Raw genomic sequence first — 15,926 nt, 5'->3', positions numbered from 1 at the left:
TGGTGGCCTTGGAGTGTGCTCTGTATCCTGGTGGCCTTGGAGTGTACTCTGTATCCTGGTGACCTTGGAGTGTGGCCTCAAGTAAAGAAAGTAAAAGGGAATCTTGTTTAGACAAGGCCCTGATGTGTCTGAGGTGAGGTTTTGGAGATAGGTAGTTGTAGCAGAGCGTCACCCGCTCACTGTTATTTCCTGTGTCTGTCGCATTGAGTCTGGTCTCTCCTGCACTCCGCTGGCCCGGAATGTTCTCCCTTCATTATCAGCCTGCCCCAGCCCAGCAGGACACCCCTTCCTCAGCTCCAAGTCACTCCCCCACCCAGCCCCAGCCCCAGTCCCAGCCGCACAGACGAGGGGGGAGACAGACAGGTCAACAGACTCCCTCTCCAGCCACGGTTAATTGACCCAGTTTGCGGCTGAGCATACTTGAGACGTAGCGGGTGTCCCCTGCTCAAGTTGCATGGCGGGAGTTGGCCAAGGATGGCGCCTAGATGTGTGAGGGCACCAGCAAGGACCACCAACAGAGGGAAAGGATGTGGAGCACCCTGGTGGAGCGCCATCCTCTTGCATAATGCATTATTATTTACCCATATTAATATTGGCTATTGATTTTGGTTAATCAAGGGGTAGCCTGTAATTTAGACATATTGATTTTTAACTGTGAGGTATTTTTCTCATTGTTATTCAATTCTCAGGAAATGCAGGGGGTGTAAAGAAGACAACTGGCAGACAACCTGGTATGACACTAAACGTTGAACTGCGCTTCCTGTTTTTCCTGCATAATGTCTATGCTTAACCTGCCATGACATACAGGACAATTGAAAATGTTCTAGTTTTCCAGTTCAGACAGACTGAGAGGGCTCTCTGCCTGTGGTGCCTTTAGTTTGAGATGAATGGAACACGGTTGACCTTCCCATTCACTCAGACTGGGGATGGTGTTTACAAGTCTTTTATCATCCATGGCAGAGCGGGGTCAAAGTTCAAATAGCCAGCAAAGCTTCATTCTCACCCAATTGGCGCACTGCCCAACCAAGTCTCTGACATGCTTTCACTTTCATTGCTTGTGGCACCAAGGACAAAACCGCCCCGATAGAAAGTTTGTGGAAATTACTCAAAACGAGAGAGGTGGGCTTTCCTCAGTCCGCTTTTATCTTTTTATTTTTTTCACGGTCATGCTCTCTTGTTCTGTTAATCTGTTCTCTGCAGTTAGAAGTTGCTTTGGACAGACAGGTTCCAATCAAAGCCTGTCTTGTTGGTTATTCCTTGCCCATTAAAGAGCCATTCGTCTTAATTCATTTGAAGGTTAAACGCAACAAATGGCCAAACAAAGTTCCCCATGGGTGACTTCTAGACGGCTGGAATAAATTTGAATCTTTGTGTTGTGTCACCTTGTCAGTGACCCGTGGCACATGTCATGAAACGGAACCTAAGAGCCTAGATAGTTTCACTTCGCTGGCTGGTATCAGAAAGTGAGATTCAAAAGGTGTGGATTATATGAAAGAAGAAATATAGAACAGAAATGAAAGACAAACATCGAATCATCTCCTATCATAGAATAAACATTGTGAAAGAATCTATAAATACGGTGGTAAACGACTATCAGCACAGAACAATGCATGCCTGTCAAGAGTCCAGACTGCTCAGTTTACTGTACTACAGCTAGGTCAACACAACTTTTCTTGATTCTGCAAAGTTATACTGAAGGCAACTCACTCCTTTGGCCGTTTGAAATACTCTTGATTTATTACTGTACATAGTTCAACATCTGATAGGGAGAGAAAAAAGTAATGGGGGCTCTGAGTTACTGGTCTCCATTAAGATAAACAAACTGTAAGTGGTGAAAAGGGAGATGTTATCTGGGAAAAATTCCAGCTCTTAAAAATGAAGAGCCTGCCATATGTAGAGGCTGCTTACTTGTGTAACAATAATAATAACATTTTTATAAGCCCAGGACTCAATCTGAGGCATGTTATACAGCAGCACACTGTGCTAAATTTGAGTCTGACTTCTTCTTTGTGCGTGCTTGTGTGTGTGTGTGTGTGTGCGTGCGTGTCTAGTCTGGAGGAGACAGACGTGTTAACATCTAGTGAACCACCCTGCATGTTCACCTCTGCCACCAATGAGGAATTGAACAAAGGAGAGGAAAAACACTAGCTTTCTCACTCTCGTTGAGCGGAGAGCACTGATTGGACCACTCTGTCACTCGTACTTCCTAACTCTCTGTAAATTCCGATATGGAAGGAATGTCCAGCTCCATCCAGTGTGTCTTAGTGCTGTGGCTCCTGAGTGAGTGACTCGCCACATATGGTGTATGTTAACAACTAACGATAGAACAAGACATGGGGAGCAGCTTGCTAATGTCTCTCTTTGGCACTTGGGTGTGTGATCATGAGGGCTGAGGTATTTTCTGTCTGGCTGCCTTGGCATGGAGCCCTGGGCTTGACAATCACATCTTGTCAGTCGTCCTGGTTACATCGCTCATATTTACTTGTGTTATTACTCTACTATTTGGTTGAATGAAGGTGACCTGAATTATTATACCAAACTATGTTTGGGGCATGACAGCAGCAGCGGAGTGGGTGGGTTTGACGTCTATTTCATGTGAGACACACCACATTGCATATCCAGCCCTATAAATGCCTTTCTTTTCCAGAAAAGCATGATTCAGCTACAAAGGACACATATTTATTTATGATAGATGTTTGTGGACAGAAAAAAGGCATTGATTTGTTTTGTTATTAGTGTTGACATTTGGTGTGAGTAGGCCTACTAAAATGTTCTTGTTGTTGGCAGCAATCTTTCTAGCCCACAAATGGTTCAAAAGTAAAGGTCAGCAAAGAGAATGATTCAAGTCTTGGGCTATTTAAATACATGAGCAAGGCAAGCATCACAGCTGCCAGTAATGTAAACAAATTAAAACTGTTGCTAACAAATGATCAGCTATTTTTATTTATCCTTTATTGAACTAGGCAAGACGACGCTGGGCCAATTGTGCGCCGCCCTATGAGACTCCCAATCACGGCCGGTTGTGATACAGCCTGGAATCAAACCAGGGTCTGTAGTGACACCTCTAGCACTGAGATGCAGTGCCTTAGACCGCTGCGCCACTCGGGAGCAAGAATCCAGAATGCACAAATTGTATGTTTTTGTTGATGAAGAGAAAGACCCTTAATTTTGTTGATGTGGAAACCTGTTGCCTAGAAGTTATATAAATATGAATAATTTTGAACACCATTGTAGATCGGGATTTTATAGCACCAGGTTCATTCAGAAGGAACAGTTTTTGAGTCCCATGGACTATTATCTAATAACGGTTTTGAAAAAGTAGTATGCAGGAAATGCAGAGCAGTTCACTGACTCATGATACACAAACCAGCTTTCCAACTGATAGCTGACAACGGTCAGAGCTGACCCATACTATAACTAGACTACTCACAATGCACACGTTGTCCTACTAAGGAGTAGCATCTGTTTCCTTGCTATCTGAAAGGGATGGTGCCATCTAGTGTCAAAGGACCACTATAACAACGTCTGCAAAGCATGTTTGATTTGCATGTAATACATTGTATTGGACAGTATAGTGATGGTCAGGCTACTCAGGAGCATACAGGCTAGTAGCCTATTATAATCATTAGGTTAAAGATTCCATTATGTAATGGATTAGTGTTGGTAGCAAGCTATTAGGGATGATATAAGGACTCCCGAGTGGCGCAGCGGTCTAATGTGCTGCATCTCAGTGCAAGAGGTGTCACTACAGACCCTGGTTTGATTCCAGGCTGTATCACAACCGGCCGTGATTGGGAGTCTCATAGGGCGGCGCACAATTGGCCAAGAACAAAGAATTTGTTCTTAACTGACTTGCCTAGTTAAATAAAGGTTACGTTTAAAATATATAGCTATAATGCAAATATATTAATCAAAGATCCACTTTGCTATATATAATGCTATCCATGTTGGATAGTATATCCAGGCTATTGATAAAATTCTATATCATTCTTGGAGATCTGTTGTAGGAACAGACTTTGACTTTGAATGTGTGTTCTTGAAAACATATAAATCACGACCCCATTGGTCATTTGAACCCCTTGGTTTAACTGCCGTTGGGTAGATATGATGTCTGTCATTAGCCCTGAACTGCCTGACTTGACGTTCAATAAACCCTTGCTCTAGTCGAGGATATTAACGTTTATTTCATAGCTACACTCGTTTATCATTTCTAAACAATAGGCAATGGGAAGTTAACAGGAAAATTTGAAGTTCCGGGACCTGACGTTTATTTATCGAGTGAAACAGATTTTGTTTTCTGTGGAAATGGGCTCGACAAACTCCACCCTGTCAAAAATTCCAAACGTCGAAGAATTAATGCAAGAAACGGGTTGTAAGTTCTCCGATGGGTAGGACTGTAATTTAGGCTACTATAAAAATTGTATTGAGATTGTCATGATTATACAATGACTTCATAGTTTATGCCAAATTCGAAGACAAATCTTTGAGTGGGCGTATAACGGATTTCATTATAGATGTTATTGTGACAGCTGTATGGAGCTCAGTTTTTCTTTTGCTTCTGTTGTATTTTTTCATCAAAGTTTTAAAGCGCAGATATGTTGAAATGTGTGCAAATTATTAATCGCTTTTGCAACCATATAATTGATGCTTGACAGGTGCGCAAACTGCGCGCGCAACTTTGGCTGACCAAAATACGTATGCGTCTTACCCAACCAAATACAGTATTGGATGTCTAAGCTTTGAACAGAGAGTTATATTGACAAATACATATGGCTTTGAGAAGTTGTAGGAAAATTCATAATTTGGCCTTTAGGCTACTTTTATAAATGCTTGAATAATTCATGGAGTGTTTGCTTGAGTGGTATCCAGAGCAATGAACTGGCCTCTATATGGTTATTGCATATATTGATTAAATTATTTGGTGTGCCACTGTCCTGCCCCATTACTAATAGCATGAATCTATGGTTCTCTTGTTTTCTCTTTATCATAGTCACCCCTGCACACATTGTTCGACTTTATGACCGTTTCGAAGCATTGGACAAGGAGAAGACCGGCCTTCTGCGGTAAGTGGTGGGACCATGTCAGCTTTATGGAGTTGACTAAAACAGTGCATTTCAGAATAACTTATGTCTGAATGTCTTGTCTTTGTTTTATCTACATTACTGTAAAGCCCACAGGACTTTGGAGCCATTAATAGGTTGGCGATGAACCCCATTGGGGATCGGATCATTGGGGCTTTCTTCTCTCCAGGGTATAGAACAACATTTCTTGCAGGTTTGAGTAACATTACTGACTTGATAACCTCACTAATGAAATGGTAAGGTGAAGGTTAATGTCAATCTTCGCTGTAATAAAAAAGTCCATTCTTTTTGTAGGTCTCCTTAAAACAACAGAGAGCACAATCAACAAGACTAAATATTTATTCAAATTCAGTTGATTCTGTGCACCAATTTATTTATATTTTTATAAAATGTCCATGTACCCTGTACTTTTGGAATGTAAGCGGGTTCTGGTCTTAAAATAATATCTCTCTCAGACAGGAAACGGTGGACTTCCACTCCTTTGTGAGGATCCTGGCCCACTTCCGGCCTGCGGACAAAAAACGTCCCAAAGATCCCAGTATGCCTGAACCTGTCAACAGTAGGACCAGTAAAGTCAAGTGTGAGTCCTCTGGCAGATATTTTTTGTTGTTGTGGTTGACTCAAAATAGATTTTAGCAATCAAATTCAACTCAGTCAGTTCTGCCCTGATTTTTCTCTTTCCTTTCAGTTGCTTTCCAACTATATGACCAGGACAAGGATGGCAAAATCTCCAGAGCAGAGCTTCTACAGGTCTGTAATAACTGTTGGCTTTACTGACAATTATACTCTGTATGGTGAGCAACACAATATACCACCAATGGTTAGTGATGCAAATTGTTTCTCTGTTGTAAACCAGGTCTTGTATGTCCCTGCAATTGATGGCTAAAATGCCTACACCCTATACCAAAGGTATTCAAATCTTACACTACGAGGTCCGGATCCTGCTGGTTTTCTGTTCTACCTGATAATGAATTGCACCCACCGGTTGTCCCAGGTCTAAATCAGTCCCTGATTAGAGGGGAACAATAAAACAAGCAGTGGAACTGGCTTCAAGGTCGGGATTTGAATTTGAGGGACCTATAGAATGAAGCCCATTCGTCAATGGGTTTGGGATGTACAGGTGCTGCGGTCCATGCTGGAGATGCAGGTGACGGAGGAGCAGCTTGAGAGCATTGCCGACCGCACCATCCAGGAGGCTGATCTAGACAAGGATGATGCCATCTCCTTTGAGGAGTTCCGCAAGGTACCACCGGGAAGCGCTCTAACAATGAGATATCAACATGGGCCATTGCAGCACAGTGCACCCAGAATACTAAGTCATACATATAGAAAATTATGTTGGCCATTTCTGTAGTCAAACGGCATACCGTACGTTGTACGATGACAGTATTTTGCGCCTCCTCTCATATTCAGTGGCTGCATAATGCTGTATTTGATTGTGATGTAATATACCAATTCCACCATTCGTCGGTCTATCTTTGGCTTTTCTTTTTCCCTACAGTCCCTGGAGAAGGTAAACATCGACCACAAGATGAGCATTCGCTTCCTGCGCTAGCTAGAGTGGTTGCATTAGGTCAACTGACCGTTCAGAGATGTAGCCCACTTTGTGTCTACTCATCCCTCCATGGTAAAAACAAGGCTTCTGCAGGGAAATATTACTATATTACTGATTCTTTTATCTGGATGACTAAATACCTTAAATGACTGACTAATATGCTGTATCTTAATATGTTTACTGTATACTGGAGTATGGGGATCATGTTCCAAAGTATAACTGCACTATAGGCCTAATGTATAATTACATAGTAACTGCTTTTATATAATACAGTAAAATGTAATTTAATAATTTGTTGTTGTTGCAGAACCTACATTTTAAATTGGGTTCGTTTTTACAAGGGCAAACATAAGCTTTAATGAAGGGAAACTGATACTTGAAGGTCACTCTTCCTTGTAAGACTTGACTGTAATACGTCTCTAGATGTAGCAGTCGTTGATTAATTACACTGAACATGAGAACTATACATATGTCTATGAAAGTGATACAATATTTCTACAAATAAATATTTTTGTAAATGATATCATTAATATACTGAGTTGCTTATGAGGAGAAAAGGCCATGAAACTTAAGCTTGGCTATAATTGTGATTCAATAGATTTGATTTAGAGAGAATGATAGTCCAACAAAACTAATGTCTACATTTTGACCCTGAGTTATGAAAGGGTCTGATTGTGACTGACTGGATAGCATTGACCTAATGTGTGCCAAAATGTATTTCTCAAATCTATGCATTTTTTTGTCAGAAACATGGAATCTTAATGAAATAACCCTGTTGGTGGGTGGAGTATTGTTTTGCAACTGATTTTCATATTTCAAGCGTCAGTACATTTAGCTTTTTGATGTTACTGATTGAAATAGTCACACCTCTTGTTGCTATCTACGGCCATGTAACACAGGGATATTTCCAAAGCTTGTTCCCTGTGAAATGTTCCTTATAATTTCTCTGATTGAACACGGAGTGGCAGGAATAGATATTTTCAATGAGGTTAAGGGAATTAACACATGGGCGATAGAGGGAAATATTTCTTAAGTGGTTGACATTTACACACACTGACATTCAGGCTTTCCTTGAGACAGAGGCATAACGGAGAGATTTATTCTGTACAGAAATTGTACCATGACATTAGAAGAAGTTCAGAAAGTGGAATTGATTCAAACAATAAACACATGCATTAGCAGGGCTTCCTCATTTGCCCTTAGGCTGACAGGCACATAGAATCCAGAATAAGGAGTATCCAGTGCCTAAAAAGAACAGAAAGACACAATGATTAGAACATATGTGATACGGCATAGAAAACCAGCACCACAATACTCCAAATGTACAGAGTGCGTTGACGGAGGACTGTAACATGTACCTGCGAGGGTGATGGTCATTGTTAGACGGTAGAGAAGGACATCAGTGGTCCCTCCCTTGATGTGGACTGGCAAGCCGTTGTCCGCCTGCAACCAAAGTTAGGGTTCAAATACCTATTCATGATCATGAATCATTGGAGGCTTTTATTGTAAGCCAAAAATAACTTTGTGATATGTGATGATAAAACCAGACTGAATTGCATTCCAGACCATTAATCTGAAGAACTGAACACCCCTCTGAGGTGCCAACCAACAACGGTGGATCTCAGGCAATTCATCACGCTTGCAACATGACACATACAGTAGATCCCAATCAGGTCAATGTTTCTCTAAAGTACTTGATTAAACATGTTCTGCAGACACTGATGAACGTTGTGCTGTCAAAATCACATCTTGTTGACTGCCAATAAAAATCTAAATTCACTGTTATTAAGACGCCTCTGGTTTTCTTAGTTTGGGATTGTTTCTCATCCAGGTGTCCTAACGATGTCATGCTCACCTGGAATATCTTCTGATGATCTGGCACCTTGTTCTTCATCTGTTTGGTTGTTGTGCTGAAGGCTCTGGTAGCCAGCCGGGGCAGCTTCTGAAAGGACCCCACAGTCACAAAATCACCCATGTTACCCCGTGCCAGCAAAGGATGTGAAAGCTAGATTGAAAATACAGGGTTTATACCAAAACATTCCTTTGCATCCCTTACGGCCAAATGTGCAAAACAAATTGGTTGTATTCTTGATGGGACATGCTGACTGAGCGGCTGAGGCTAGGTGCTGTTTTCATAGTGTTTCTAGTAGAATAAATCATTTGATAATAGCATTTACCTTTTCGATTCAACACCTGTTTTTCTCCTTTCACTTTAAGAGGGATGTGATACTAGCCTGTTGTTTCTTGTAAGAGGAAAGAGCTATGGAATAATCTTTGGGTTACTCTTACTTCCCTCTCTGTTGAAATAGTATACAGTCTTGGTTATGAGAGGAAGTACCCCCTTCTAACTGTTTTAGACATTTTGAGTGGTTTGCATACACCGAAAAATGAGACAGTCGCAAACGTTCCTTTTTCTTTTCTTTCAACAGCATGCAGGGGGAAAATTACACAGACTTTGAAGTGTGTATCACCTTCTTCACTATGTTTTAGACCTTCTGAGTGAATATACAATTTTGGCATCTTAGATACGCTTTCCGTCCAAAGTGATGCTAGACATCAAATATGCTTGATTAAATCAACATCCTCCAAGATACAAAAACCAACCAAAAGCCTTCTCTGTAAACAAGGTAGAGATTCAACTTCCTTTGACAGATAATCTGTCACTCCTAATGAAATATGAAATCAGACCGAAATTCTTTCGATATTCTGTAAAAGGACACTGTCAAGTGCATACCGGTATTTAACCATTATTGTCAAATAGATAATCTGTTGAAAATCGGGGTCAACCCATACCATTTGTTCCGACCCATTATGTTTATTCATTATAACAGGACTATTTCATCACTGGGGACATGTGTTCTGAAAGAAAGTCATCTCTTTTCAAGTTTTCAATCTATTGATCTTGGTATCACGTAAACATTCTCTGTGAGGTCAATCTCTTACTACTTTTTACTATCACAGGCAAAAACCTTTCCATTTCATTGAAGACCATTTCGTATACTTGTATTGACTTGGGTTCTGTCCCTTTAAGAAAACTATGCCACAGTGTAATATCTACCAAGGTCAAATTGGGGGCCTGAACCAGCAGGGCGAGAACTGGCATTGCTGCCAGCCAATGACTGCCACTCAACCTGTGACATCAACCAATTAGATTACATATTTTGGAGGGAGAGAGGAACATTAAACCCTTCCCCTTGGACTGAATTCCATGTGTGTGTATACGTGTGTGCGTACGTATGTGGAAGCTATATGTGGACACGGCACAGTTTGCTTAGAGAAATCATAAAGGACCGATAGGAAATGTGAATCAATAAAAATATACAAGACTAATATACCATCGCATTTTTCCACCTCGCCGAGAAGTGAGAGGGATATGACCTCTCAGAAGGAGCCTGTAAACTACATATTTTAAAAGATCAATAAGACCCAGTTTGTATTACATTTTCATCTGAATGACAATATGAGTCCAATACGACCTCACAGAGAGATCATCTAGACAGATAGTAATATATCTCTGTAACTGCATTTCTCTAGAATGACATCAGAATCTTCTGGGACCACCCTTCTTGTTTAACTATCTAAAGTGGCTTATATGCTGGCCTTACTCTCAGTCGACCACCGGGGCAGAGACGAGGCCCGCAACAGGTTATTTGAGGCCATAGTCTGTCTAACTTATCCCCCACACATACTGGACTGTTTTTATTTATTTGATACTTAGCAACAAGTAATCAGGAAAACAGATATCACTACAGATTTTGCCTTCTACTCTCCACATTAATAAAAGGCTGTACAAAGGTCAGTCCAACTGTTCTCTTTCCAAATAAGATCCAAGAATCTATTAATAATATTTTAACTCTTTATATGATTCAGATTACTACTGGCAGCAGAGAGAACAGAAACATTTGGAAAAATTGTTATTTTTTACCAGTAGGTGATTCATGGTGGAGGTTGTACTCAGTGTGAAGCCTCTTGCTGCTTGTCTAGCTGTGGCCTGTTCAAGGGCGCAGTCACATATTGCAGCATTTCTGAATGCCAGCCAAACTATGGTCACCAGGAGAGACCAAACTCTGCTCAAGCCTTCCCACCAATGGTCTACAATTGCTTCTTTGGTAGCCGTTGTTCACATTGATTTCTGCTCTCACACATCATTAAATATACATATGTTTATTTTAATTCAAATGAAATTCTTTATGGGCAAAATGTATGCTGCTCATTGACAGTTTGTACTTAGGTGATCTCATTCCTGTATTTGCATCATTCTAATGTATTCACTTGCTTTCAGTGCACACCATCCATCTTCCAGTTGTGTGAATAATATTCTAGAAGAGTCTCAAAACTAGACACTCTTAGTTTCATTTCTGTGTTGAGGTCCTCAGAAAGAGGAACAGAGTCTGTTGTCTCACCTCTCCCCAGCTGTGATCATGAGATCAGGCAAACAGAGAGTTTTGGTGTAGCATTTTTTATTAGCAGGGAACTGTCGTTATAGATCAGTCACACATGATCATCCACTCTCTCTGGTAAGTCTCAAAACACATTTGTTATAGTTGTTCTATAGGGCTTGTGCACATGTTGTTGGTGTTTATAGGCATACGTGTATGGCTCTAGCTGTACTTGTTTGTAGTTAGAGACGTAAACAAAGATAGTAAGATTTAGCAAAGTGTAGACAAGCCCTGACTCAACAGTAAGGCATGCACCTGTGAAATGTACGATACCTCTTCAACTGGCATCTAACACAAGATGTTAGCACATCATTTGTTATGACATTTGTGAATTGACTAGGTAGGCAGTTTCTTTAGTGTTTATGAGAACAACATACTTCACACTTTTTTTCACATGCAATTGTAGCCAATATATTTAGGTCACACACTCCTAGACTAGCATCAATATGCTTTCACCAGTGCTGCTCATGGTGGCCTTGCTGACTGTCCTTACCGTCACCATGGAGTCTGACCACTGGACAGCAGACCAGCAGGAAAAGTAAGATTGGGATCTTGCGTTGTAAATACTTCAATCCAACAGTGGAATGTAGATCGATCAAGTGCAGAAGTTGGACTTCTCCATTTAAGTTGAGTTATTTTCAACTTCTATAGTACATTGTTAATTTTTGACTATAATACTGTCTTTTGGGACAAGCATAGTTGCATGTCAATCAAATCAATTTATAAAGCCCTTCTTACATCAGCTGATGTCACAAAGTGCTGTACAGAAACCCAGCCTAAATGTGCCTCTATCGTGAGTGTGATGTACTGTTATGTTGAAATATTAAATAGTCTTGGGCATGAGAATACAGAATCCTTCTATCTCTCCCAGGTTCTGTACATGGCAGTGTTTGAAGTTTACTCTGCAGTGGCCTGGGAGTTTCTGTTTGGTGAGTTCAACCACTTCTCCATAGTACTTCATCATCCTCATCGTCGTCAATCACCCATTCTTGTTATTCTAACTCAATCTAACTCTGCACAGGGTCTAAAGAATTCATCACAATGCAGAATACCTCCAAACATCCAGACGTGGACTATCCATGGACTATGGTATAAATACAAACGTTTGGAGTTTAAATGAATTATATATACCCATTCATTTTTGTCATTCCCCATCAGAATAAAACCTTTTGACTGACCTTAATAAACTGAATGAGAATGACAATTCATATCTGATCATTTTTCAATTTTTGACCTAGGCCTTCGAAAGCTCATACATGTTGTTCCTGCTGGCCAATATTCCACTCTGACCTCAAGGTAAAACATGTCTCTGGTTACAGTCACCATCGAAGGACAATGAAGAATCTGTGTGTTCAGAAGACATTCCTCTTTCTTTCAGGAGCTGGACCCCGAACTCTCTCAACTTTGGCCATCCCTACTCAAGACCCAATCCAGTTTTCTCTTCTGGTAAGAGGCAGAATGGGGGTCAATTTTCAATGGAAGTACATTTTTCACATAAAAAGCTTCTCCTTTTCAGTTTATCGAGAAGTCATTAAAAATAAATTGCCTTTTTTTAAATTATTGAATTGGAATGTCAGTTTCCTTCCTGAAATGACTGGCTTTAATTCAAACGTACCCCAAACCCAGGTAAAAGGTCTACTTACCAAATTTGTTTCTTCAACCTTTACACTACCTGTTCCACCATCTCTAATATACAGTGCATTCAGAAATGATTCAGACCCCTTCACTTTTTCCACATTTTGTTACGTTACACCCTTATTCTAAAATTGATTAAATTGTGCCCCTCCCCCTCATCAATCTACACACAATACCCCATAATGATAAAGCACTAACAGGTGTGTTAGTGTATTAAAAAAAAGAAAAAAAAGATCACATTTACATAAGTATTCAGACGCTTTACTCAGTACTTGGCTGAAGCACCTTTGGCAGCGATTACAGCCTCGAGTCTTCTTGGGTATGACGCTACAAGCTTGGCACACCTGTATTTGGGGAGTTTCCCCCATTCTTCTCTGCAAATCCTCTCAAGCTCTGTCAGGTTGGATGGGGAGTGTCGCTGCACAGCTATTTTCAGGTCTCTCCAGAGATATTAAATCGGTTCAGGTCCAGGCACTGGCTGGTCCACTCAAGGACATTCAGAGACTTGTCCCGATGCCACTCCTGCGTTGTCTTGGCTGTGTGCTCAGGGTCATTGTCCCATTGGAAGGTGAACCTTCACCCCAGTCTGAGGTCCTGAGCACTCTGGAGCAGGTTTTCATCAAGGATATCTCTGTACTTTGCTCTGTTCATCTTTCCCTCAATCCTGACTAGTCTCGCAGTCCCTGATAAACATCCGCCCAGCATGATGCTGCCATTACCATGCTTCACCGTAGGGATGGTGCCAGGTTTCCTCCAGATGTGACACTTGGCATTCAGGCCAAAGAATTCTATCTTGGTTTCATCATCAGAGAATCTTGTTTCTCATGGTCTGAGTCCTTTAGTGGCTTGTCTGACCACTCTACCCACCATAAAGCCCTGATTGGTGGAGTGCTGCAGAGATGGTTGGCCATCTGGAAAGTTCTCCCATCTCCACAGAGGAACTCTGGAGCTCTGTCAAAGTGACCATCGGGTTCTTGGTCACCTCCCTGACCAAGGCCCTTTTCACTCGATTGATCAGTTTGGCTGGGCGGCTAGCTCTAGGAAGAGTCTTGGTGGTTCCAAACTTCTTCAATTTAAGAATGATGGAGGCCACTGTGTTCTTGGGGACCTTCAATGCTGCATAAATGTTTTGGTGCCCTTCCCCAGATCTGTGCCTTGATACAATCCTGTCTCGGAGCTCTACGGACAATTCCTTCGACCTCATGGCTTGGTTTTTGCCCTGACATGCACTGTCAACTGTGGGACCTTATATAGACAGGTGTGTGTTTTTCCAAATCATGTCCAACCAATTGAATTTACCACAGGTGGACTCCAATCAAGTTGTTGAAACATCTCAAGGATGATCACTGGAAACAGGATGCACCTGAGCTCAATTTCGAGTCTCATAGCAAAAGGTCTGAATACTTATTTATGTAAATAAGGTAAAAAAATTAAATAAATACATTTACAAAAATTGCTAAAATCATGTTTTCGCTTTGTCATTATCAGGTATTGTGTGTTGATTGAAGAGGGGGAAAATAATTTGATCCATTTTAGAATGAGGCTGTAACATAACAAAATGTGGAAAAAGTCAAGGGGTCTGAATACTTTCCAAATGTACTGTACAACATTATTTTCTCTGTTAGATTGACTGGAAAGGTTCAGAGGTCCCCACAGAATAAAAGTTATTACTGTATTCCGGTTTGCAGAATAAAATGTGTTACAGCTGCATAGCAGAGCGTGTCACTGAATGTCCCTGTGTTTCTCCAACAGGAAAGATGAATGGATCAAACATGGCTCTTGTGCTGCTTGTGTGGAGGGCATGAACTCTCCCTTGCGTTACTTCCAGATATGTCTGAAACTACGCGGGCGCTTCGATATTGACCGGTCAGCCCCACTGTTCACATTCACAAACCTAACCTGCCTGTTTCACCATTACACATAGTCAAACCTCTTGACGGCTTTTATCCTGGCTAAGCTACCTGTTCTCCACCTGTTATTCAGAGCCTTGGAGGACGCAGGCATAAAGCCCTCCTGTAACCAGTCTTATCCAGTAGGTAGTCACTATCACCTTGGGGAATTGTTAAGAGACAGCTATAGGCATGCATTGTGGTGTTTACAGAAGCTAAATTACAATGCTTTTCATGTGCCATTATTTGGATGTACAGACTGAGACACTACATCCAAATAAGGATATGAAGGCAATAATTCAATTATCTATTATTGTGTTTTTGCAGAATGGTTTTCAGTAGGATCTTATAAAATAGAACCACTTAAGTGAACTTGTTTGGTTGAGATCAGAAACAGAAACCCTGAGAACATGACAAATAATTTCCTATTTATGACAAAAAAGGCAATTAACATTGAACTTAAGTTTACATGGGGAAGTAGGATGAAACTTGAATTCAGTTACTGCATTGTTCTGCCATCTGTTCAGTACGATAAAGTCAACCATGCTCTGGCCCCAGTCATTGGAGATGACCCCGATGTCCAGATTCAGTGTATAAATGATGAAAAGGTAAGCTAAGAGCTCGGTAAGAATCCATAGCCTGTCTGCTCCATCATGCCAGCTCCTTGTCACTCAAGTGTCATGCCAAACTTTTTGGAGTAGGCAAGTGCAAAAACAAATCTGGGACCAAGCTAGAGTCACTGTAGTATTGTACCAAACCACACATTATCACCACTTGAGAGTTCTGTTTGCCTTTGGTGTAATTTGGCAGTGGCACTGATGCTTCCAAGATTTTGCAGATGTAGAGAAACTGTTTATTTGTGGGCATGTAAATGGAATCCCCCATCACTTCCCTCAGGGACGAGAAGTATTGGTCCAGGTGAAGATCCCTCTGTCTCAAAACCTCACCCTTGGATGTCATCACGAAGAGGACCAGGGAGCTGAACCAGAACCTACCCAGCTCTGGCACACCTTTCCTGGGCACCCCTGTCCACAGGACTCCCCTGTCTTCTACTTCCCTATAAACCACGACCGCCCACAACAGCCATGTGACTAGTGTTACGTCTGCCCTCAACACAGACGAGGCTGCCATGCCTGCTGGCTTAACCTAATAATAAACAAGTTCTTCAATTGCAGGGCTCACATCTTTGACACAGATTACATTTAAGGCACTCATGTAATATGCAGGCACTTTATGTCCTTTAAGTATTTTGGATTTGCAAACATGCTTTTGGTGAGTCCAAATATACATTTTGTTGGCAAAATAAATGAGTATTTTAAAGCACCTT

The 15,926-nt window shown here is 41.2% G+C and overlaps 3 protein-coding genes across 7 annotated transcripts; 2 read left to right on the top strand and 1 right to left on the bottom strand.

The window, feature by feature from the left end:
- Positions 1-4,083: 4,083 nt before the first annotated feature.
- LOC139549075 (calcineurin B homologous protein 2-like) lies at positions 4,084-8,421 on the top strand. Of its 3 annotated transcripts, XM_071359186.1 has the most exons (7): positions 4,084-4,372; positions 4,991-5,063; positions 5,171-5,251; positions 5,537-5,661; positions 5,770-5,831; positions 6,202-6,324; positions 6,583-8,421. In XM_071359186.1, exons 1-7 carry the CDS (start codon positions 4,306-4,308, stop codon positions 6,634-6,636), a joined length of 585 nt encoding a protein of 194 aa, XP_071215287.1. In that variant the 5' UTR covers positions 4,084-4,305; the 3' UTR covers positions 6,637-8,421. The 3 variants fall into 3 exon arrangements, with proteins under 3 accessions (XP_071215287.1, XP_071215286.1, XP_071215289.1); XM_071359185.1 differs by having other exon boundaries at positions 6,202-8,421; XM_071359188.1 differs by having other exon boundaries at positions 4,084-4,388; positions 6,202-8,421.
- LOC139549076 (cytochrome c oxidase subunit 7A2, mitochondrial-like) lies at positions 7,708-10,699 on the bottom strand. The gene is made up of 4 exons (XM_071359189.1): positions 10,562-10,699; positions 8,492-8,578; positions 7,995-8,079; positions 7,708-7,881 (listed from the first exon to the last, which is right to left on the bottom strand). The coding sequence occupies exons 1-4, from the start codon at positions 10,574-10,576 to the stop codon at positions 7,826-7,828; spliced, it is 243 nt and encodes an 80-aa protein (XP_071215290.1). The 5' UTR covers positions 10,577-10,699; the 3' UTR covers positions 7,708-7,825.
- A 291-nt stretch (positions 10,700-10,990) lies between these two features.
- LOC139549073 (ribonuclease T2-like) lies at positions 10,991-15,922 on the top strand. 3 transcript variants are annotated; one of them, XM_071359183.1, is made up of 10 exons: positions 10,991-11,153; positions 11,535-11,613; positions 11,947-12,004; positions 12,097-12,164; positions 12,314-12,371; positions 12,454-12,521; positions 14,463-14,576; positions 14,694-14,742; positions 15,127-15,207; positions 15,497-15,922. In XM_071359183.1, the coding sequence occupies exons 2-10, from the start codon at positions 11,543-11,545 to the stop codon at positions 15,692-15,694; spliced, it is 765 nt and encodes a 254-aa protein (XP_071215284.1). In that variant the 5' UTR covers positions 10,991-11,153; positions 11,535-11,542; the 3' UTR covers positions 15,695-15,922. The 3 variants fall into 3 exon arrangements, with proteins under 3 accessions (XP_071215284.1, XP_071215283.1, XP_071215285.1); XM_071359182.1 differs by having other exon boundaries at positions 11,482-11,613; XM_071359184.1 differs by lacking the exon at positions 11,535-11,613 and having other exon boundaries at positions 11,095-11,153.
- Positions 15,923-15,926: the final 4 nt, after the last annotated feature.

The sequence above is a fragment of the Salvelinus alpinus genome, chromosome 22 (genome assembly GCF_045679555.1).
Source record: "Salvelinus alpinus chromosome 22, SLU_Salpinus.1, whole genome shotgun sequence".
Taxonomy (NCBI): domain Eukaryota; kingdom Metazoa; phylum Chordata; class Actinopteri; order Salmoniformes; family Salmonidae; genus Salvelinus; species Salvelinus alpinus.
This window is presented reverse-complemented; position numbering and strand designations above follow the sequence as displayed.

What these genes read in the sequence shown, in the direction of transcription:
- LOC139549075 (XM_071359185.1), top strand. Translation starts at nt 4,306, where the DNA reads ATGGGCTCGACAAACTCCACCCTGTCAAAAATTCCAAACGTCGAAGAA. An exon ending in GGGGCTTTCTTCTCTCCAGG is followed by an intron (nt 5,252 to 5,536) that starts GTATAGAACAAC and finishes TATCTCTCTCAG; the next exon opens with ACAGGAAACGGTGGACTTCC. An exon ending in CCAGAGCAGAGCTTCTACAG is followed by an intron (nt 5,832 to 6,201) that starts GTCTGTAATAAC and finishes TGGGATGTACAG; the next exon opens with GTGCTGCGGTCCATGCTGGA.
- LOC139549076 (XM_071359189.1), bottom strand. An exon ending in ATCATCAGAAGATATTCCAG is followed by an intron (nt 8,080 to 8,491) that starts GTGAGCATGACA and finishes CTTTGGTTGCAG; the next exon opens with GCGGACAACGGCTTGCCAGT. An exon ending in AATGACCATCACCCTCGCAG is followed by an intron (nt 7,882 to 7,994) that starts GTACATGTTACA and finishes TGTTCTTTTTAG; the next exon opens with GCACTGGATACTCCTTATTC.
- LOC139549073 (XM_071359182.1), top strand. Translation starts at nt 11,522, where the DNA reads ATGCTTTCACCAGTGCTGCTCATGGTGGCCTTGCTGACTGTCCTTACC. An exon ending in GGGCGCTTCGATATTGACCG is followed by an intron (nt 14,577 to 14,693) that starts GTCAGCCCCACT and finishes CCTGTTATTCAG; the next exon opens with AGCCTTGGAGGACGCAGGCA. An exon ending in AGTGTATAAATGATGAAAAG is followed by an intron (nt 15,208 to 15,496) that starts GTAAGCTAAGAG and finishes CACTTCCCTCAG; the next exon opens with GGACGAGAAGTATTGGTCCA.